Here is a 23,078-nt window from a genome sequence, read left to right on the forward strand (position 1 = left end):
CCCCCCCCCCCCCCCCCCCCCCCCCCCCTCCCTCCCGCCCAATCAGCAGCCAGACCTCAGCCATACCAGGACACGACATGACGGCGAACACGTAGAACGATTTCTGACGGAAGACCAACAAAACAAAAAAACAACAACACCGCTCCCAAACCCAAGTTTGGAACGGTGAGAATAATCTCTTCATGGGGGCAGCGTCACCATCCGCGTCCCCCCCTTCCCGGCTGCGGTGCACGCCATGCTACTCAGAGCTGTGCCGTTCCAGGCCAGGGGAGGAGGAGGAAGAGGAAGAGGAGGGAGGGAGGGAGGGAGGGGGGCTTTAAGGAGGCGGGCCCCCTACTCCTCAGGAGAGTTCAGACTTGCTGAGGGCGATGGCCAGCTCCAGATCCTCTTGCTCCTGCTGGGTGAGGCGGGCGAGCCGTGCCTTCTCCTCCCGCTCGCTCTCTCGCTTGGCCCACTCGATCATGTCGTCCTCCGTCGGGTACTGCTTCGGGTACACACACGCACACGCACACGCACACACACACACACACACACACACGCACGCACACACGCGGAACAACAGACAAACGCGTATGCCGAGAGAGCACAAGACACAACAGGTGGACAGAAGCAGAGACATGTCTATAAGCATGTAATTGCATGACACAACCGAAGCTCCAACCTACTTTATGTTGTAAACACAGGCATAAAAGTAATCCATACTAAGATGAAATTAATGCTGTCCTCCTGTGGACAATGTGGAGGCCATCCAATGTATTTGTAATTAATTTAACAGCAGTTGTATCAAGCTTTAAGGTTTTGGTAATAATGAATCACAGGCTCTGTTATGAAAATCCCAGCATGCATAATTACTGAGGAATCATGTGCCAGGGGCAGAATGGGGGAAAACTTTTATTTCAAAGTGCCTTCACATGTGCGTGGGCAAGCGTTAAGGGCCATATATAAAAAAAATAATAAAAGAGCATAAATAATTAGAAAGCAAAAGCAAAGCTAAAGAAAGGCAAAGCGCTGGGAGAAATCCATTCCTGTTTAGCGCCTAGTAGACTGGCTACGTCTATGACTCAGGCCACAGGGGCCTGGGGCGGGGCACTTCGATGCAGACTCGTTGACACACACACACACACACACACACACACACACACACACACACACACACACACACACACACACACACACACACACACACACACACACACACACACACACACACACACACACACACACACACACACACACACACCGTTTTCTGAAACGCACATTTAAAGAATGGGGGGGCCAAATCGCAACGACCTGTGTACTCTCACCCTTGCAAACAGCAGAAATGTAATGCTCAAGAAGCAGGCAGTTTAGTGTCTTCAACGTGCAACAAGATTTGGCGCATGCATGACCAGGAAATACACGGTGATTGGGTAGAGAAGGAGGATAGAAGGGGTGTTGATCCAGACAGAGGTCACGTGATCATTTCCTTGATGCTCTCCAAACACCCTTCACAAACAGTATTGCATCCCATCTAATTGTGAAACCACACGTAGACTTTGCTGTATTTAAACTTTGTTTTGTTTAATTCAAAAAAGGGATGTGTTCTATTATAAAAGGATGTGAAGAATGGAGTGATCCGTGTGAGGGAGAACACTGTGATAGACATGCCACAGATGCACACAGAAGCCAGAGGAGTTGCCCTTGATTTAACTCTTTATTTATGGTAGTTGACAAGGGAGCCAGAGACAGAGAGAGAGTACATGAAACATAGGCGGCCAGCCCCTGCAGAGCTGACCCTACCATGAGGTGAGACATGAACACATGAATGAAAAGATGCGTGAGTGAACAGCCGATGGGGGGGGGGGGGGGGGGGGCAGGTGAGGAGGAGGAGAAGGGAAAGTATGAAAAAAAAAAACTAAACTAAAACAGAGATTCCGAGATATTGGAAGCAGTGGTTCTGGTGACGAAGTCACTGGGAGATGCAGCCAATCAGAATACAGGCCATAGTTAGTGCGTGCAGAGGTTAAAGGTCACGTCGTTCAGCAAAACATGCAAACCGAAGGTCCGGAGTTGTCCCTAGCTAGCTCGCTGGTACACAACACTGATTATGCCATTTCTCCCCAAAACTCTTGAGGAAAACACAATATGGCATACACCAACCAATAGCTAATTTCACCACCCACTGCCAAGAGATTCAAAAAGTAATTTATATAATTATATAGTTAGGCTTCCTCAGGAGCGATTAGTAGCGACATCAGAGATAATAATTTTATATATAGAGCAGCGATGACCATGTTGTCATGCAATCTTTGATATATTTCAACTTTGTTAAGTTATGTTATATATCAGGTATAGCTCTTACAATCTATGATTGATTAGGAACCCAAGTGCAATTGCAAACACACCAAAAATCGTAGCAAAATATGTGCAGGAATAAATGTACGCAAGAAAAATCCCATTATTTATGATAACTTACGACATACACAAGCACACGTCGAAAAAGCTAAGAAACCCAATCAAAACGATTGAGCCAACTTTGCTTAATAGTTAACTTAGGCTCACCTAAGCCGTTAATAAACTCACATTCGCAACCTATGTACCAATCGGACAAATTAAAATAACTGAGATAAATGACTGGCAGTGGGTGGTCATTGACAGAATCGTTTTCTTTGGGTGTGGATCGTGGCATTTGGCATTTGGATCGTACAAACAATAACGGTAACAACTCAAACCTCATTCGGTGTCGGGGTGGGGGGGGGGGGAAGCTACGGACCCTGTGGTTGGGGAAGCGGGGGGGAGGAGGTGGGAGAGGGAGAGGGGGAGGTGCTCACTTTGTCAAAGCTGGCGAAGCGCTCGGGTTCGCGCGCCGCGTGTCGATGGGGGGAAGACGGTGCGAAGGGGTCCGCCGGGGGGTCTTTAGCAGGGAGGGAGGAGGAGGAGAAGCTGGAGGAGGTGGTGGTGGTGGTGGAGGAGAACTCCCCGGAGCCCTGGGGGTGGAAGTGCCCTCGGCGGTGGAAGGAGTCCGAGGACTCGGTCCGCGAGATGGACGATCGTTTACCTGGGGAGGGGAAGGGGGGGCGGGACAGGAAGTGGGACAGGAAGTGGAGAGGAGAGAGGGCAGAAGATAGTCCTTAGCACAGAACAGAGGGGAACACACGATCCACGAGGGGACAGAGAGACAGACCCGTGGAGCTAGACGGGTGTTTGTGGGGTGGGGGTGTTTGGGGGCACGCTCACCTGGAGGAGGAGGGGGAGGTCTGGTGGGCGTGCCCGTCTTGGGGGGCAGTGCAGGGGGCACGTCCGAGTTCGTCGGCGCGGTGTCGTCCTGGAAGATGTTCTTGTTGTTGGTACCGAATGCATCTGCGCCGTTGGACTAAGAATACAAAAAGTATTGAGCGATTAGTTGGATATATTAAACACACTTCCATGCGATGTTTATACACAACGGTGCAAACGCAACGATTGAACAAGCAATAGTGATGACAAATATTTTGGAATTTGGCTAAACGCAGAAAAAAGAAGAATATGTAGTTGGGAGAATTACCTTTGCCAAGGCGCTAAAATCAGCGAAACCCCCACCAAAGGATTCGTTCCCAAACACTGCGGCGAATGGATCTGTAAGACACATTCAGGCAGAAGGGTGGGTCTCAAAATGCTGATCATATTCACCAATGAGTACCACTGAAAACCACTTGGTTTTATACGTTAACCACTGCAGTGACACATTCCTCCACAGGGTGGCGCCACAGCGAAACTCCTACCTGGGTCCGAGCCGGAGCCACTCACTGCTGTACCACCAGGGGCGAAGGGATCGTTGGTGGGCGTGGCGTTCTTCTGCGAGGGGAAACCGGTATGATAATTAACACGAGCAGGGTAGTGTACCCAAAACAATGTTAGATCCTCGTTCCCCAGCTGCATGGTACAGAAACCACAACATCGAGCTCGCTCACCACGGGCAACTCCACGGCAGGCTGAGAGGAGCTGAACGGATCCGCGTGGCCGTTGCCTTGGGAACCAAACAGATCCACGCTGCCGGTGGCGGCGGCGGCCGTGCCGAACAGATCGTTAGACGTGCTGGCGCCGCTGAGGTTGGTGGCGAACGGGTCGGGCGCGGTCGCCGGCGCGCCCGCGGCGTTGTTCAGCGCGGCGCCGAACGGGTCGGGCTCCGCCGGCCCCGCCCCGCTGCCGGCGAAGGGGTCCTCGCCGGGCTGGGCGAAGAAGGCGTCGGCGGCGAACGGGTCGCTGCCCTTGAACGGGTCCTCCCCGAACGGATCTGGAGGACGACACAAGAGTTCACCTCCTTGACACACACACACACACACACACACACACACACACACACACACACACACACACACACACACACACACACACACACACACACACACACACACACACACACACACACACACACACACACCTCATACACACTTATTGTATGTTGTAGGTCCTGGCACTCACTGTATTCACTAATTGGTTGTTTGTACGTCCTTGCACTTAAAAATAGTACTTAGCATTGTGTAGCACTTTATCCTAGCAACATCTTTGTTGTATATGGGGAATGGGTTAACCTAACGATTGTTAATGCTTGACTCTTGGTTCTATGAAGCTCCTTACTGTACCGACAGTAATAAAAGCGTCGTCGTGGGTGTTGTACTCACCCAACACGTCTGCCTTTCCAAACAGGTCGTCCTTGAAGGGATCGTCTACAAAGAAAAAGAAAAACACAAATGGGCGTCATCCAATAGGAGGTCGCCGGTATTGCATCATATATTCCCAATATGAGGATGATATAGGTGACCCTAGAATACTATAATCCCATGAAAAACAATGGATCCATTTCCGTGTTCGATGTTTGGTACAAGGCTCTCTCAGGGGGGGGGGACTAGGGTTGAATTGGGTTCGCTGGTTGTCCCATGGAAGTTCTAATAACGCCATCATTTGAGAGCTGAGACGTGACACGTGGAGTAGCTTGAGGGGACCCACGGTCTGTGAAGGGGTCCGACTGGAAGAAGCCAAGCTCAGGAGGACCCTGGAGGCCGGGCTGCTGGCCGGCCTGGGCTGGGAGGCTCTGTGCTGTGGAGGTTGAGCTGCGCTCCGGGGACTCCACCGCCTCCTCTGCGGTCTCTGGTGCTGGGGAGTCCAACTGCAGCACAGACCAGTGGTTAGAGCACCGCATTAGAGCAGAGGAGCTCAACAGAACCCGAAACATAACTGGGACAAGTGCGCTTACAGAAGCAGGTATTACTTTATTTATATTTAAGACATAAAAAAGCATGCTTTGTTTTTTTCCATGTATCCACTAATTCTCATTGGTGCTAAAAGTGTCTCTGCCAACTCCACTACTGCCAAGTATTCGTGGGTTTTGGCTGTTTGATGACACAAGGGGGCTTTACCTTTGGTGTGGCTGTAGGGGACTCCTCCATTTCGTCCGTCACTTCTTGGGACGATTCCACCGTGGATGTACCGTTTCTATTCTCCTGTGGAAACAAACCGGGAAAGATAGGCAACATGGACCAGGACCTCGTGGGATGGAAGAATCGTTCCATTTTCTGTTTGGTAACAAGTCTTGCTAAACAGGACTAGAGCCACAGGGTTCAATTGATGGTCTGAATGCCATCTGAATGTGGGCCAGGGAATTCCTTTGAGGCACACACACACACACACACACCCACACACACACACGGTCAAACAGTTCAGCAGTGATTCCTTCCTACCATCATAATGTTATTTTCCTGGGGCTTAGTGAAAGTGCCCAGGCTGCTGTAGAGGTCTCCAGAAGCCAGGCTGCTGAACAGGTCATCCAAGGGATCCTGCCTTGCCTTCTTCTCTTCCGGAGACTGCAGCCTCTCGCTCTCCGTCTTCTCCGTCCCTTCATCAACCTTCTCCTCCTCCTCCTCCTCGTCCTCAGACTGTTCTTCTTCCCCCTGCTCCTTCATGGGATGGCTTCTGGCGGGGCTGAACTCCTCCTCCTCCTCCTCCTCCTCTTCGTCCTCTTCCTCCTTGAGCTCGTGGAAGGGGTGGTCCTCGTCGAGGTAGAGGTCCCCACGGTGCAGCTCCTCCGTGGGGCCCGTCGACCCGTTGACCAGGACGGGAGAGCTGTCCTCCAGGGCTCGCTTCCAGCTGAGCTGCGCCGTCACCGACCTGTCCTCCACCTTTAACTCCGTCAGCTTCTGCTGCACCTGGACCGGAGGGAGGGAGCGAAAGACAAAAAAAACACTTTGGTTGAGTGGACATTTTCAAGGATGTCATGATGGCAGCACAGATTATTTCCTCCTATTGATGGGGGGCCTCATAGAGTTGAATACTATAAACTAGTTATAAACTAGTTTAGTATTTAATAAGTCTGCTAAAAATAAACCAGGGCTATTTAATCATTCAGCAGATGCTTTCATTGAATGCGATTTACATGGAGTTCAGATATGGGTAATTCATGATCAGGGATTAGGCTCAAGGAAGCCCAGACTAGTCTTCTTAGGTATGAGGGCCTAATAGAGCTGAAAAACTATAAACTAGTTATAAACGAGTTTAGTATTTAATAAGTCTGCTAAAAATAAACCAGGTCCTATTTAATCATTCAGCAGATGCTTTCATTGAATGCGATTTACAGGGAGTTCAGATTTTGGGTAATTCATTAGCAGGGATTACGCACATGAAGGCCAGACTAGCAGACCGGGGACAATGGAATTGAACCCAGTACCCCTTTTGGTTGCAAGTCAAACCCCCTAGCCCCCTTGCCAGGGGGCTAGGGGGTTTGACTTGCAACCAAAAGGGGTTACGGTTTGATTTGCAGTTTGATCCACTCATACTGAGCCACTCAGTGGTACCGACGAGAAGGATGGCGCCCGGACCTGTGTGACCTGCTTGAAGGAGTCCCGGACCGACTCCTGCAGGGGCGTGAGCTGCTCCCGCGCCCCCTGCACCTTCTCCTCCAGCAGCCGGGTCTCCTCCTGCAGCTTGAGGAGCTCTTCGCGCGCCTGCACCAGCGCCTCCTCGTACTGGCCTATGGTGATCTCCTGCTCCTCGTGCTCTGACTGCAGGGAGGTGATCTGGGGGAGGAAGGGAGGGGGGGAGGGAGGGAGGGAGGGAGTGTTCAGCAGACCAGTCTGTATAGCCACCAGTGACGGTTCGAGGATTTTTCTGAAACAGGGGCTGTAGGACTCTAAATGCCTGTTTGCTTTATTTAAGTTCATATTTTACAATGACGTTTGGATTTTCATAAGTGAAATAATATAATAGTTAATTGCGTTAATTTCGAATATATAGAATTTTATTTTGCAATTTACTTGGAATATTTTTGGTGTATGCGCACACTTAGTTGCTTTATTTTGAAGTGTGACAGGAAGTTAATTGTTTTAACTACCGGTGACAGACCGTCAGGATAACAAGCGTGCATCAACACAGTTTTTTGACCTCTCTCGTTCTCTTTCTATCTCTTACCTCTAATCATAACCTCATTGTGGAAAAGGATTTTTTTATTTTGCGTAAGTAAAATAAACCCTTATGACTAAAGATGACTGGTATGACGAGCTTCTGCTAACACAGCAACTGTTAAACGACAGTGGAAACTGTTAAATGGTTAATAGACCCTCTGTCGTAAACCCTTTAAACATCACGTCGTGGTCCGGTGGATGATTTTGGTGGATATTGGATGAGGTATGCGTCGAAGGGAAAACGGAGCGTCAAGCTGAAGTTTCACTAATTAGACCTATTGATCCTACAGTGGCCATTAAGGGGCCACATGATGCATTCAGGGGCCGTACCGGCCTTGCGCTGAGTGAGGGGGGGGGGGGGGGAAGAGACCGTACCGGCCTTGCGCTGAGTTGTCTTCTCCTAAATTGCATTGACCCATTACTGCCGCCAATGGTTTGGGTGTGAAATTGCATCCATTATCGTTGAATTCTGCGGTAGTTCCGCTCGTCAATTGATTGACGGAACAGGGGCACGTCAGGGGCCAATCAGAATTTCAGCAGGGGCCAGGGCCCATGTGGCCCCACCCCTAGAACTGCCACTGATAGCAACTACTGTCTTTTAAGAAAAAACTTTCTTTAAGGACAACAACGGTCTGAGGATAAAACCGGCTTGACCATTTATCCTGGTTTCATTAAAGGGGACATATTATATACCACCAGGTGTGAGTGTGATTAGCCTTACAAGCCGTTTCGAAAATCTGCCCCATATGACATCGCTAGATCTGTGCTGGATAGATCAGTCTACCAGCCTACCCACTGAGTGGACTGAAGTAAACGTTGCTCATCTATCCAGCACAGATCTAGGTGGACACGCCCACTAGTGATGTCATATGGGGCAGAATATCAAAACGGCTTGTAAGGCTAATCCCATTCACACTGTTGGTATATAATGTGTCCCCTTTAAAGCACCAGTTAAGCAAACTGGTTTGGGTGACTACGCTCCCTTCAGCTTCCTCTGTGGGCTGTTCACAAGATGTACAGATCCAGTCTGTTTGAATAAGTGTATGAACGAGGCTGGTACCGGTTTGAGCTAAGGCTACTAAAGTGCTCATGCTTTTGTTTACATCCAGGGCGAGTGCTCATGTAATGTGCATGTAATTCATTAATAAATTTACATTGGTGATTTATGTTTTCGGGAAGCCAGGCGCTCTCAAATGAATCAACGCTTACCAACCATCGAGGGAACATTATCCAAAACCAACCAAGCCACTACAGTCGGCTAGCCTTAAAAAGGTTCCAAGTATGTGCGCCTATCCATATATGTGATTTTTGTGTGTGATAGAAATAAATACATGGTACTGTACCATGTGCTTGAAGGTCCCTGTCCCTGTGTGTGTGTGTGTGTGTGTGTGTGTGTGTGTGTGTGTGTGTGTGTGTGTGTGTGTGTGTGTGTGTGTGTGTGTGTGTGTGTGTGTGTGTGTGTGTGTGTGTGTGTGTGTGTGTGTGTGTGTGTGTACCAGCTGGCTCTCTTGGTTGGTCTGCTGGCGGATGTGGGAGAGCTGGCCCTCCAGGGAGCTCTTCTCCAGGTCCAGCTCGTCCACCGCCTCCTGGATCCTCTGGCGCTCAGCGTGCAGCTGCTGCAGAGTCAGGCTCTCCCTGGACACCACGTCCTGCAGCTCCTGGGGGGAGAGAGGGGGGTGAGGAGGGGGGTGAGGAGGGGGACGAGGACGACCAGGAGGGTGGGAGAGACGGAGGAAACACGAGGTCGGACCAGGGCGATGTGGTCGCTATGGTCTTAAAGTTTGCTGTCGTGTTTGTTATTAATCAACGTGAATGGACTCGTATGAGGTCCAATCGACCCTCATGAGTCCTGATTTCAACCCTGAAAAAGAAGCTGGACAAAGGGAAGGTTATAAAGCTATAGAGACATTTATCTAGTGGAGCAGCTAAAGCAAACGGACAAAAAGCATAAGCATATAAACGGGTTGGATTTCAAAGTGTTCTGTTGCTGCAGACCAGTGGCAACTGTACTGGGCCAGGGGGAAAGGGATCTACGATGTGACGGCTAAGAGGAATCAACACGTTAAAGTTGACCTATGATAGATAGAGAGTATATGATATAGATACGATGGACATGGAAGTCGCCAACAAGAAAGGGAAAATACTTATGAAGAAAAATTCAACTCGATAAATAGACAAACATCAACCGAATCAAGTTTCGCTTGGAAAGGGAAGGGAACGGGGAGATGAATTGCTAATGAATGAGCAGGTCGACACAGCAGGGTGCGTGCGTTGTGCTAACGACCGGGCGGGGACCGATGAATCACCGAGTCTAGCAGCTCAGTGAGCAGCGTCGACTACTCCCTGGGAAACAACAGTATAAATAGATGAGCATCTCGCCTCGAGGCCACGCCCCTTCCTCCTCCTCCACATAACATATTGAGCTACATCAATCCGAGTCCCCCTGAGACGGCACCGCCACCGCCACCGCTCTGACGTCCCACTCCCAGATTCAGACCACTGGCCCTTTAACTCGTCTGCGCCCAAAATAGAGTCCAATCCGTCAGAATCAGAGCAGGCTGGAAGCCAGGGAGATATATCTCCATAACAACATCAGCCTCTCTTTATTTTCCTGTCTGCCTGTCGCTCTGTCTGCCTGTCTGCCTGTCTGTCTGTCTCGCCCTTTGTCTCCTGAACCATTATTAACAGTTCCTCCGAGCCTCTGAAGAGGTCGCCCTGGTACGTTATTGACAGTAGAGCCTTGTTCGTGATGCTCAAAAGATTCAGTACCACTACTCTGACTCTGGGAATTGTAGTGGATCATTCCAACCAAATCCGATATAACGGGAAAAAAAAGAATCAATAAAAGCATTTGCATTTACCAACTGTATTGATTAGGGTAGCTGACTCACATAGGCATTTGGGAATAACTTTATATACACACACTACACGTATGAAAACCGATTTTGATGTGAGTCACCAACAAAGATAAATCTGATGCATTTTCCATCTGATTATTATCCTGACCCCGTCTATGATTTCAAAAATTAGAATTAATTTCAATCATTCAAAGGCAACGAATAGTTTCAAAAAAAAAAGTCAGGGGCGAAGAAGCCTGTCACACAAAAGGCAACGTCTGGCCCTACCTGGACTTCACTGGTGCGCTGCTGGATGGTCTCCTCCTTCTCCTTGATCTCCTGCTCCACGCCACTCTTCTCCCTGGAGTTCCAGCACAGGAGACAAGAGTACTTAGCCACCGAGGACAGCGAGGGCAGCAGGCCCAGCCCTTCCAGCCCTCCTAGCCCCAGCCAGCTGCCCACTGAGCCTTTGCCAGCTGGCTGGCCAGCTACCAGCTGCTCCCCCTGGGCAACCATTCTCTGAGGACCCCCCCACCACGCTGAAGCCTGCCTGCAGCAAAAAGACTGGGTAGCAAGTCAGTGTCCAGAGCCAGGGTAGATGTGGAGTGTGTGCGTGCGTGTTGTGCGTGCGTGCGTGCGTGTGTAGGAAGGCGTTGGCTGTGTGTACCAGCCCAACGCTACTAGGAGACTAAGAAGATGTGGGTGGGCAGCCCATGTGCAGCGCCTTTGTGAGAGAAAGTGTGCGCGTCCTGGTGTTTGAGCCGAGAGAGGAGCCAGAGACAGATGGCTTCCTTGAGGATGGAAAGAGGAAGCACAGGGAGAGTGAGGTGGAGAGAAGGAGAGATAGAGAGATAGAGACAGAGAGAGGGAGTGGGAGGTGTTTGAAACATACAGCATCATTTGCTCAGACCACCTCCCCTCCCCTCTCCTCTCCTCCCAGCCTGTAGGGTCCCAGGAGGGGGGGAGGGCTAGACGTGGGTTGGGGTCTATAAACCATTTAACAGTTTCCACTGTTGTTTAACAGTTGCTGTGTTAGCAGAAGCTCGTCATACCAGTCATCTTTAGTCATAACTAAAGATATTATACGCTGTAACATTCTCCAAAAGGAGGGATGCAGATAGATCGTAGATATAAAAAAACACATGTGACCAGAGCAGACCTCGTCAGGGGTTTGAATTCAGAAGGCAGAACAAAGAGCTGAACCTCATCGCAACACGCACGTCAAGTCCCATAAAGAAGAAAAGGTGCAATTGCAATAAATATTTAAAATCCTTTACACTTTCAGCTCTGCACTGACATGCCCCTCAACCATGCATATTATCCTCTCTGGTCCCCCAGCTAACTTCAAAAAGGTAAAAAGAGATGAGGTAAGGGTGATGCAGCTAGGGATGATCTACTGCGAGGATGACGGGCAGAGTGATGACGTGCGATGAGTCAGTCGGACGGATGCTTTCCCTTCACCGATGAACACCCCCCCGAATCAGTAGAGCTACCGAGAATTGATTTCACAAAGCACTACCCCTCATCAGCCAATATCAGACACTCAACAACACAATTACAGCATGAAGCTGAAAATAAAAACAACAACTTCCAAGTAAGTGGATTAAGGGCTCGAGATTCTATCCCACTGCTTTGTTTAAGGACTTCCAATAAAGCCACTGGATCCCAAAATTGTCCCGGCGTTGATATCTTACCCTACGCAGTAAGCCCCGTCCGCCTTACGCCCGGCAGCTCCACCGTTGGGGCCGTGGCGTTTCGTGGCCTTAAAGCAGCCACAGACAGCCATCATGGTAGCAACACCTCTTGCATCGCCGCTGCCCTCCACACGACTCACAGTGGACCAATCTGAAGGCCTGCCCACACCTCAAGGGTCGCCCCGCAAGCGGAAGCAGGGCTCGTTTCCCCCCTAGCTCGTTTTCAAACCGGAAGCATACTCCGGGACTCCCTCATCCAGATCGCTCAATTGATCAGTGGAAATGAAACGCAACAGAATGTGTCCCAAAAAGAACACGTCAAAAACGCCAGGCTGAGGCGGAATGAATAGACCTCACAGATGTGTTTCAGCATCGATACTTTCTCACTTCTCACCCTCAGCTGTGAGAAATAAGGAAGCAAACGCTGAAATAACCCTTCCGCTTCGACTCTTTGATGACCACAAAAGATTGATGGTAGCGCAAGAACGGTGCGTGTCACGCTACTGGGGACGGGAAGCAAATATATGCAAAGACATGCAGAGAGCTCCTATGGCAAAATCAGTCCCGGGAAATTCATAACCGTGTGTTTGGGAGCAGGGGATGCTCAGGCTGATTAGTCCATTGCCAGGGAAGCAACAGATTGATACAGATCTGCGCTATGTCCACCCTGTAGCCAGAATACACAGGGGTGCGGTCTCCACCTTCAGCAGGTTGGTGTGTGGAAGCACAGGTGGTTGGTTGTGCACGTGTGTTGAGTGTCATGCGTATGAAAAGATAGCCTATATTTGTCCGGACGTGGTTAACCCATTCTGCCAACACAGGTCTTCAATCAATTTTGCTCAGGGACTTGACGAGTTTGCCGGACGAGCTTACCGTTGTAGATCCACTATCTCGTTACTGAGGGAGTCCAACTCCTTGATGGCAGAGAAGTCCGCCGCAAGATTTGCCATATTCTGCTAATAAGGAAATAGAAAAATATGCATTTCAAAATGGAAAATGCTTGAAAAGAGATCTATCTATATTTATAATATACATCTATTACCACCGAAAAAACATATTTCCAGTTAAAAATGAAGCTTTTCTAGGAAATTAGATTACATTGTGTTGACGACTCAAGAACACAAGACACATTTGACACATTCATTGTGAAAATCAATGATTTGACGAAACAACTAAAGGGATGTCTATGACAGAACTACAGACTGTACAACAAGTAAACATTGGGAATCATAGGGGGGAAGCTAATTAATGTAACACCGTAGGCGGAATCAGTCAAAAACACAACTAGAGATTCCTTCAAAACCTTGCTTATACTTTACTAAAGGTTTTAATTTTTAGACCAAACACAAACTATATATTTCTAACAGTTTTGATTAAATCTGATAAATACAAACTCCAAATATGTATGAGTCAATGCCAAGGTTTTAAAAGAAGCAATAGCTCGGAAAGTTACAGTGACTGCACCTCAATACCACAGCCATATTCCTCCTCAGTCCTACAGCTACAGGAACGTAGTGCAACTGCGACAGCATCATTATTTTTGGAACAGGGATGCCACAGGGACGCCAAAAGGCCACAATCAAGTAAATTCCAATTTTTCCGTTAAGTTACCTATATAGTAATTTTTAATATCAATGCAGTATCTGAAGATAATGAAAGATAATTTACACAATGCATTAGCGGTTTAGACTAATGCATGAAAATGTTCCAGTAAGTGTGGAGAAGGGGCTCCCTAAGGTATTGAGGTGCACCCTCTGTTTCAGCTGGCTTTCACTCACTCAGAATCCAGGCTAGAGATCCCTAGAGATGTTAAGTGGCCATGCGTGAAAAGCAGTAGCAAACAGTGGTTGCATTAAGAGACACAAAGATTACACAGCTGCAAGCGGAAGAAAAAAGACAGGCGCAGCACAAGAGCAAAGTAGAGGTCAGTCAAATAAGAAGGTAATCAATTAAAAGCAATAAAACTCATGGGAATTATGTCTAGAGGAAATCAAGGCATTCATATTGAACATGTAACGATTGTGGTTTAGCAAATGCCAACACAAAATAACGAGCAAAGATTTCAGTTGTCCTCAGCAAAAGCTAAAGAAAATTCCAGACTATACTATGTTGACAATGCAGATGCGCTGAACAGCTTCTGCTAGAGTTATCCTTAACAAGATCCTAACACGTGAGAAGCATTAGTACTATAGCAGTAAGTAATGCCTTTGCAATGCATTGAAGAACCAGATGAATGAATAGGAGGGAGGCTGCCCGAGCTTCCACTGACAGTTCAGCAGGAGCCGAGGGGTTCCTCTGTGGGGGGGGGGGGCCTACCTGCTTGATGCTGAGTCGGTCTGAGGGAGGGATCATCTCAGCCGACAGGGTCTGGGGGGGCTCCAGGCCTTTGGTGAGCCTCTGGTTGATGAGATGGAGCGCCAGGGCAAACTGTTCCCTGGTTAGCTTCCCTAGGTCTCCAATTTCACACAACTCCCTGATGGCAACACGGGTGGGTGGACGCGCACACACACACACACACACATACACACACACACACATTATATAACCAAGTAATGATTTGCCCCTCTGGCCCATTTTCTGCCCGTCTGATGGAACAGTGTTCACAGAACAGCACGCGGCTAATACTGATGTTTGAGGGCTGTGCACATAGGTTATGCAACTCTATCGAGTGTTAGGTTTCCCGGTGGTCATTCCCATGAGAACGCTTAGCGGTGGTTGTGTCTAAAGTTAGAGAAGGTCATGTTCCACACCGGCTTGGTGTGGTGAAGTTCAGGGTGGACCATTTGGGAAAAAGTGATTGATCTGGCCGACAAACCGCAGATTTGCACACTGTACCGAACTGCGTCAGTGAAATGTTATGAGTTTGGCTCCACCTCAATCTACTCATATCTCCACAAGCATGCTGAAGTAAGGCAGTGTGTGGTCTGGTTGAAATGACGCATCTGGAACGCCGTCTGGAGGGCCCCTGCTTACCAGATGCGAGCCAGCTGTCGCCGAGGGCAGGACCCGTCTTCAGGAAGATGTCTCGGACCTCGGGGCCGGACACCAGGCCGTCCATGTCTCCGTCCGTCTTGCTGAACAGCTCGTCGTACTTGGCCTTGTCTGCAGGGGAGACCACCCACTGGGAGGGGCCCCGGGGGACACAAGAGAGACGGCTCAGACCGCCATTCGAACACTCGAAAAACTTTCTCTGATGGATTCTGTTTCCGCAGGGTTTACAACTGTTATTGTACAACACAGTTGATATGCAGATGTGTGTCGTTCCCCCCCCCCCCCCCCCCCGAATAATTTAATAAATCCTTCACCGTGACCATCTCTGTCTGCCCGAGTGGCTGATTGGAAATCATTATTTGAAGCGTGACCCCTAAACCCTTTCAAATCTACGTCCATGTGTTCTACTTTCTGGTGGGACGGGGAGGACGGGGTGGTAGAGCAGCACTCACGGGGGCGGCGGCCGGCGTGGGGGACGACGTGGGGGCCGGGGCCGGGGCCGGGGCCGGGGCGGGAGCGGGGGCCGGGGCGGGGGCCGGCTTGGGGGCGTGGTGGGCGCTCTTGGCCCCCGAGTGGGCGGAGCGGGCGTCTTTGGTGGAGGGCGGCGACGGCAGCAGGGGCATCCCCGAGGGCACCGTGGGTTTTTTCCTCTTGGAGGGGGGCACCAGCGGGGGCGGGAGGGACATGGGCACGGGCTCCCCCTCCAGGGCTCTGTACACCAGGTACATGGCCTGGGGAGAGGACACAAAGCAATGGTTAGCATCCCCGTCGTTGGGAGCCCGTCTCGGAGGCCTAGGGCTCCTCGATTATGGAAAATAAAATCATAACCACGATTATTTTGGTCAATATTTAAATCATGATTATTTTTTAGTTTGAAAAAAAGATCCATTTATACAGCATTTCTCTAAAAAAAACAGTTAATAAGTGAGAGCTTTGTATTCTATCATGGGGAATACATATTCTTAACATATACCAAATGTAGCTGAATCTAAACACAGCCAAAGCTAGCTTATGACATTGATTAAAAGTGTATAGACTATGCCATACATAATGAATGTGGGCTATTTCCTACCACAGCAAATTCATCTCTCTCCAGCATTCCATCCCTGTCAATGTCACTGAGCTCCCAAACCTTGATAAAAACACAAATAAACACAAAAAGAAAAAACAAGAATAGGTTATTGCAGGTTTATTATATTATCTCTTAAATGTAATGACATTTCTCTTTAAAAAAAAAAAAAATCACACGGCTAGCACAAGTTCATCGTTCAGCAAGAGTTGAGTTTTGTCCGTAACATCAGCCTTTCACGCCGTCACTATATGTCAAACAGAGGCATGCTGAGCTAAACCTAAAACACTGATCTGTAGCTCTTCCTACCCTGCCCAGGACGTCCACGGGGAGCTTGGAGTTGAGGAGGACCGGCTTGACCTTGTCCCCCGTGAGGTACCCTCCCACAGGGAACAGGCTGTCAAAGATAGTGTCGAACTTCATCTTCTCCTCTGCCTGGAGCATCAGCAACACCAGCGACACCAGAAACACAGAGGATTAGAGCGTTTAGAGTGAAGCTTATAGTCGCACTGGAATACCGTAAGTCACTGGACGTAAGCCAAGTTTTCAATGTCTTTTTATCACATGTTTTCAACGTTTTTTGCACCTTTACCTTGACAAACCAGGGAATATCCATGGCCCCCCCGCCGGTCAACTGAGGACTGCTCGTGTCATTCTGGTATTGAAAGCAATCAGTGGGTTTTAATTCTTAGGAACAACAGATAAACATTGCAGGATAAATACAGTACAGTCAATGGACACCGGTTGGGTAGGTTTGGATCCGGCTTTCGCTGTTGATCTTAACTCCCCCATGAATTCAACATTTAAAAGATACTTTTACTTCAATGATTAATTACATAATAGTAAGAACACCTGCAAACCATTTTACAAGTGTGTCTAAAATACCTAAATAATAAGAACAGCAATGATGCTTGGCTTTACTTGAATCTACATTTTAACATGGCAGTGACAAGTGAACCGAACTCACAAATTTGGGTGGAGGAACGGCCAGGTGAAGGCTCTTGAGCGCCACCTCCAGGCCATTCTGGGCACAGGCCACCAACCGCAAGGCAATAAAGAATTGCTGGGAAAAAAAATGACGTAACTTAGCAAACCCAGACATCCCAACTGCTGTCTCAACAGATGCTCCGATGATAACAAGTACCTGTTTGTTCAGGCACCCTTTACGTTCGGAGTCTGCCAGGTCCCATACCTACAAAAAAAGGGGAAATAATAATAAAAAATATTATAATTGTATTATCATCGTCATCACCATCATCATCATCAACATCATCATCATCATTTACAAAACGAAGGAAAGATAGACAACAACACTGTATGAAATTCTGTGTACACGCAATTGGCAGAAACAACAAAGGGAAGCTGCATCATGCCAGTAAACACTACTTGTGCTTCCTGAGTCATGCTAGCACTTCCTGTGCAGTACTGGTACTTCCTGTGAGGTACCGGAACATCCTGTGTGGTGCGGCGCAGCGCTCACCTTCCCGAGGACCAGGTCAGCCAGGCCAGACCTCTTTAGGAACAGAGCAGCATCGGCTGCTGCCACGCGCCCGCTGCCAGCCGGGTCAACCTGGAGACAGAACCAAGACACACACACCACACCACACCACAGACACACACACATCGCCCAGGTGAGACAAGCAAGACGGACCAAGACACACACAAACACATCGCCCAGTTGAGAGACGCAAGACAGACCCAGACCCACATCACCCAGGTAAGACACACAAGACCAATACATTCAGAAACATATGTGCTCTCTAGGCAAAACCGCTCAACGACATCGCAGCAGTGGGTCAGCTTTAGGATTAACAGATGCTAAAGGAATTGGATTCATGATTTAAGATAAGGAGAGTTACAGAATGAGAGAGTTACGGCTTTCAGCTTGAAAATCCAATTTATTTATTTTTCAGGTGTGAAAGCTGGCCTGGTAACTGTAGCAAGTTAACAAATTGAATTAACTATTGAACAAATTGGTAAAACGTACAATTATCTTCGTAAAAACAAAACCTTATATCAGTGGGTGGTTTGTTAATGGGTTCCAAGTAACCATGTTGGCTAATTCCTCTTGTCCTCTCTCACCAAGTTCCCAGAGAGCTCACTGTGATAGGTTGGGCAGAGACAGAGGGAGAGAGTCCATCATTTATTCATAGCCAGGCCTCCCTTATTGGAAACAGAGACTGAGTCTGAGTGGAGAGCGATTCCTGCCCACTGCATCGAGGAGATGGGCTTAGATAACCACTACAAGACTATCCCCGACGGCGCTTTCCGTCAGTACGACACCAATACCACTGCCACGGTGCTGTTACCCTTTCCATGAGCCATCGCCATTGGCACATTACCACTGCAAATTATTTGTCAATATTCTGCATGTATATTGTGCTGTGGAGTAGGGCTGTCAAAATTGCTCAAAAATGACATTCGAATATTCGTTTGGAAAAAAATCACGAATTCGAACTATTCGAATATCTGGTTGCCTATTTTACGCAGTTGCCGTCAATATGTCAATAATGCGACAAAACCATGGTTCAAATTAGTGGGATATATATATATCCTATATATAGGGCGGCGGCTTCCTGCTGGGCATTTCCTTACTTTAAAACGAGGGACATCGCGAACAGACGGAGGCTCATTCACAAAGCAGTTAGGCGCTTGTACCGCGGGAGTGTTTTTTCACATTCGAATATTATGAGGGACATCGCGAACAGACAGGGGCTCACTCACAAAGCAGATAGGCGCTTGTGTAACCGAGCGTTGGCACTTAGATATTTATATGACAAGAATGACACAAGCGTGGAAGGGAAAATAGTCTCGTTTACTTAGTACCTATCAGAAGTCACCCAGTCACAGCGTGAGAGCTGGAATACCTATATCCAAGTACGGAAACCCCGAGGGGATAAAATACATTCGCTCTTCACAATACTAGTCTGTTACACTTGTACCGCGGGAGTGTTTTTTCACATTCGAATATTATGAGGGACATCGCGAACAGACAGAGGCTCATTCACAAAGCAGATAGAGGCGCTTGTACCGCGGGAGTGTTTTTTCACATTCGAATATTAATTTTCACGTTCGAATTCGCGTTTTTGGATGCATTTCGAACGAATATTCGAACTTCGAATATTCGTTGACAGCCCTACTGTGGAGGGGGCGTGGCCAGGGGTGGCGTTGGATCAGAGGAGCAGCGGAGAGACGTAGCTAAATTAGGTGAGTGTGACGAGAAAGCACAATGCATACAGTCTACTGATTGTGTTCTGTGCCGTCTCTCTCTCTCTCTCTCACAGTGAGGTCGGCTCCTGGACAGGTCCTCCACTTCGCAGGAGAGTGCGACCAAGTGGGACAGACCCGTGAACCTACGCTGCTGGGTGACGCATGTGCTTTAGCGAAGTTTAAGGAACTCGCTGCCCATTCGCTGAATCAAGAGATGTGGGAGTAAAGGAGCCCGTTTCCATCCATCAAACCAGGATGTAGGGCTGATCGTGCTACATCCACATTTCAAGAAAACCAGAAAAAGCAAGAGAAGGAATGAGGCCTAAAAAAAAAAAAGTTTGGTTCCTGTTGGTTGTCAGTTGAGGTCATGGGTAGGTAGGGAATTTATTTTATTTTTTTATTTTATTTTTTCCAGCGGCAGCGAATGATGAAAGTAGAAAAGTAGGTTGTTTTCATTTAAAAACGAGAGAATGCGCTCATCCTTGTACAGAATGAAGAGGTGCTGCAAAAAAACATTTTTTTTTTTTTTTTAAGCTCATAAAATAATTTGGGTCGCACACAAATGGACAGGGTCGGTCGGAAACCGGAACCAAACAAAAAAAAATTTTAGGCCCGAGTGGTAAATGCTGGAGGTATCGTGTCTGGAGCTGGTAACCACAGTTCAGGGTAGTCCATGTTGTGTATACATGGTGTATTAGTGGGCCATCTTTAAACAGGACACAACTTGTATTTACACACACAAGGACTTGATGTGGGATGACAATATAGAGGTGTTACTTTGCCAGAGTGATCTTGAAAGGTTAAGTGGATGCAGAAACCTTATATTTTTTTACCATGCATGAATCGAACCAATAAATCCACAAGCCGCTAGCTGTGTAGAAAGACTATTTCTCACCTGCCGGTAGTATTTGTCATAGACAGGATTTCCACTGGAAAGCTGTTAGGAAAGAAAGACAGTATAAATTAAAATTCATTTTACTACAGACCAAGTATACATGGGTGATTTAAACAAAATGCTGCTGCTACTACCATTATATTAGGCAGTTTGCATGAGCATATGAAACACTTTTAGGTATAAATGTGGGCCTACTTGAGATTCTTTGCACTTCTCACAGATCTGGCATAAGCAGTAACTATCAGCAGGTGTCTGTTCGATCGCTGGCAAAACACATCCTACAGAATGTGCCAAAGACAGCTTTGAAATGTCTACAGGAGGCAGATCCATTACAGATTATAGAAGACAAAAAGCTGGCTGGATTCTATTTCTATCCACACAGTTGATTTACTCTCCCAATCCATCAAATGTACATCCCAAGGTAAACATAAACAGATTTAGAAGGCCTACATTTTGTTAAGTGGGAGCTAAAGTGACAGCCACCATTAGAGGATATTAAACAGTTGTCACTCCCAGTGTTTGAAGGGGTTGAGCTAACCAGAGGCGGCTATACAATCCAAGATAGGGCAAAAGCAACTAAAATCTCCCAGGGTAAGATTCTCAAGAGAACTCAACAGAACCAACCAAGTTTTAGTTTCTCTGCTCCCATAATGTGTGATCCTACACTCGCCTGTTCAAGTTCTAGTCTACACATTGTCCGGTTTCACGTGGTCAGCAGACAACAGCTTTGAAATTTGTCATTTCCTCATTATTTCCTTTCCCATTCATTTTGGGTCATTGCTTCAGTCTCTAAGGGGAAGCATGTGAATAGAGGCAACATTTTATTCAATGTTTTCATATGTACTGCACTCGCTCTGAGAATTTATAGGAACACTGATTAAAGCAAGGCAAGGACACACCTTATGTGTATTTATTCTGTGATGAAAATGATCAGAGGATAGTTCATCAGGAGTTTGTGTCATTGTCTGCCCTGCTCAAAGATCTCCAATGATCCATAAAAGTCGCTGAACACTAAAAATGTCTACATTTAACTTGTTTTCCGAATAGACAAATAGAAAGCAAAAGTGAAAAGTCAGAACTAATACATTTTTATCAGTACAACGGATCGTACAATCAGCTATGCCAACGGCCATTCTATAATATGACAGTTAAACTCCCACACACACCCATGTATTTTCTCTGGCCCATGTCACTTTTTCTACAGTAGACAATGGTGTGCCTGGAGCTGTTGGCTGCCACAACACAGTGGTTTATTGTACTGTCAACTCTTTAATTGTGTAGCACAGTAAAACATCATTTATTATAAGCTGGCTTTCAAACATTGGCAGCCAATAGATACGCATCTCTAAAACAGTGATAACAGTGAATGTTCCAGACTGCTCAGCTGTATACAACAGTTTAATCCAGGTTCTATTCTAGCAATAACTACAAACAGCAATAATGGTTCTATAGTATAATGTCAGCTTGAAAAACCATGACATGACAGAGAGAGTCTTTGAAACAAGCTCTTAGAAGAGGTTGTTCTATTATTTTAAATTGTAAAAAGGGAAAACCTCAAAGCTAGTCATATTCTGGTGTCAGACTGTAGTCAGGATAGCTGCAGCAGTATGGCAACATAAAGCTTCTACATCAGCATTTTCCCTGACTAAGTGTTCATGTTATTAATTAAAGAGCCTGTTAGAAAAATACACGTCAAATAACTTCAGCAAAACATCTGTAACTCACTAAAAGTATGCTTGTACTACACTGACAACGGCCCAACTTGCAAGATACCACAGCGAATATAGACTAATGCGTCCAATGTCATGGACACTGACAACAGCACACCCATACATGACCACCCCATGATCCCTCCATTATTAGACTGTTTGTGGTGAATAATCTCCCAGCAAAATAAGAACAAGCAACAGCGATGGCCCTCTTGATAAAGGCAGTGTTGATCCTGACGCGTTATCTCAAAGAAGCAAGCAATAATAATGGCTCTAGCGAAAGCAATGTTGACAGAGGAGAAACAACAAAAGACAGGGGGAGCACAGTAAAACGCTCGCCAGGGCTGTAATAAGCAGCATTGTTACGAAACACCATGTATTCCATTCTCAACGGCGTCCTAGACACATTGGTTTAGCATGAATTCAAAAAGACAACTCTGAAACAGACCTATACTGCAGAGTAACTAGCAGTCGGCTAGCAAGCTAGCGCGCTAGCTACGCCCTTACGCAGTCCCCGACGAGAGCAGAGAAACTTTCCTCAGTCATATAGCAGGAGACAACTTCCCAAAAGAGGGGCGAAACATCGCAATGCACCCGCGATTTCACACATACGGGGGGACTAGCTTGGTTGAAATTATTTAAACGAATACACACATCAACAAAAACATCTGTAGCCATTACATGTGTTTAAAACAGTGTGTTACCTGAGTAAGAGACAGAGTGGCAGCCATAGTTTCAATTCCCACTGCTTTCATTCCGCAGCGTCGTTACTATAGACCTATAGGGGGCGCTATAAACCAATAAGGACGTTATGCGAGAGAAAAATGGCAAAGGAGGATGACAGAAGAATCGCGTTATTTCGTCTACCTCGAATGCAGACACATCTTCGTGGAAATGTTCCTACAATGTTGTTTGTTAAAATACTATTTTCACTATAAAAACACAATGCTGAAAGATTGTTACTCATAGTGTATCATCATGTGTCATAGGCATATGATTTTCTAAACGAAAGAACACATCAAAAATATTTAGCAATTTGCAGTGTAGGAATACTTAATATCCAGGGGTAATTCTTGCACAAATGTAGGCCTACTTATACCGATGATTAGTATAAATGATTAATCAGGGCCTTTGCCTGCAGACATATATATATATATATATATATATATATATATATATATATATATATATATATATATATATATATATATATATAAATGAATAATAATAATATTTGGCAATGATAATAATTATATAAAAT

General features: G+C 47.1%; 1 protein-coding gene across 1 annotated transcript; it reads right to left on the reverse strand.

Moving 5' to 3' along the window:
- Positions 1–44: 44 nt before the first annotated feature.
- On the reverse strand, positions 45–22,572 carry eps15 (epidermal growth factor receptor pathway substrate 15). The gene is given in 26 exon segments (XM_056604300.1): positions 45–484; positions 2,811–3,037; positions 3,217–3,352; positions 3,524–3,594; positions 3,741–3,813; positions 3,930–4,252; positions 4,641–4,685; positions 4,966–5,125; positions 5,376–5,459; positions 5,697–6,161; positions 6,831–7,028; positions 8,909–9,070; positions 10,538–10,610; positions 12,817–12,899; positions 14,260–14,416; positions 14,917–14,945; positions 14,948–15,064; positions 15,387–15,665; positions 16,007–16,066; positions 16,313–16,438; positions 16,596–16,658; positions 16,971–17,066; positions 17,148–17,195; positions 17,484–17,573; positions 20,109–20,150; positions 22,522–22,572. Coding segments are annotated over 26 exon segments (3,402 nt in total). The 3' UTR covers positions 45–340.
- Between the last annotated feature and the right edge of the window lie 506 nt (positions 22,573–23,078).

The sequence above is a fragment of the Gadus chalcogrammus genome, chromosome 12 (genome assembly GCF_026213295.1).
Source record: "Gadus chalcogrammus isolate NIFS_2021 chromosome 12, NIFS_Gcha_1.0, whole genome shotgun sequence".
NCBI lineage: Eukaryota > Metazoa > Chordata > Actinopteri > Gadiformes > Gadidae > Gadus > Gadus chalcogrammus.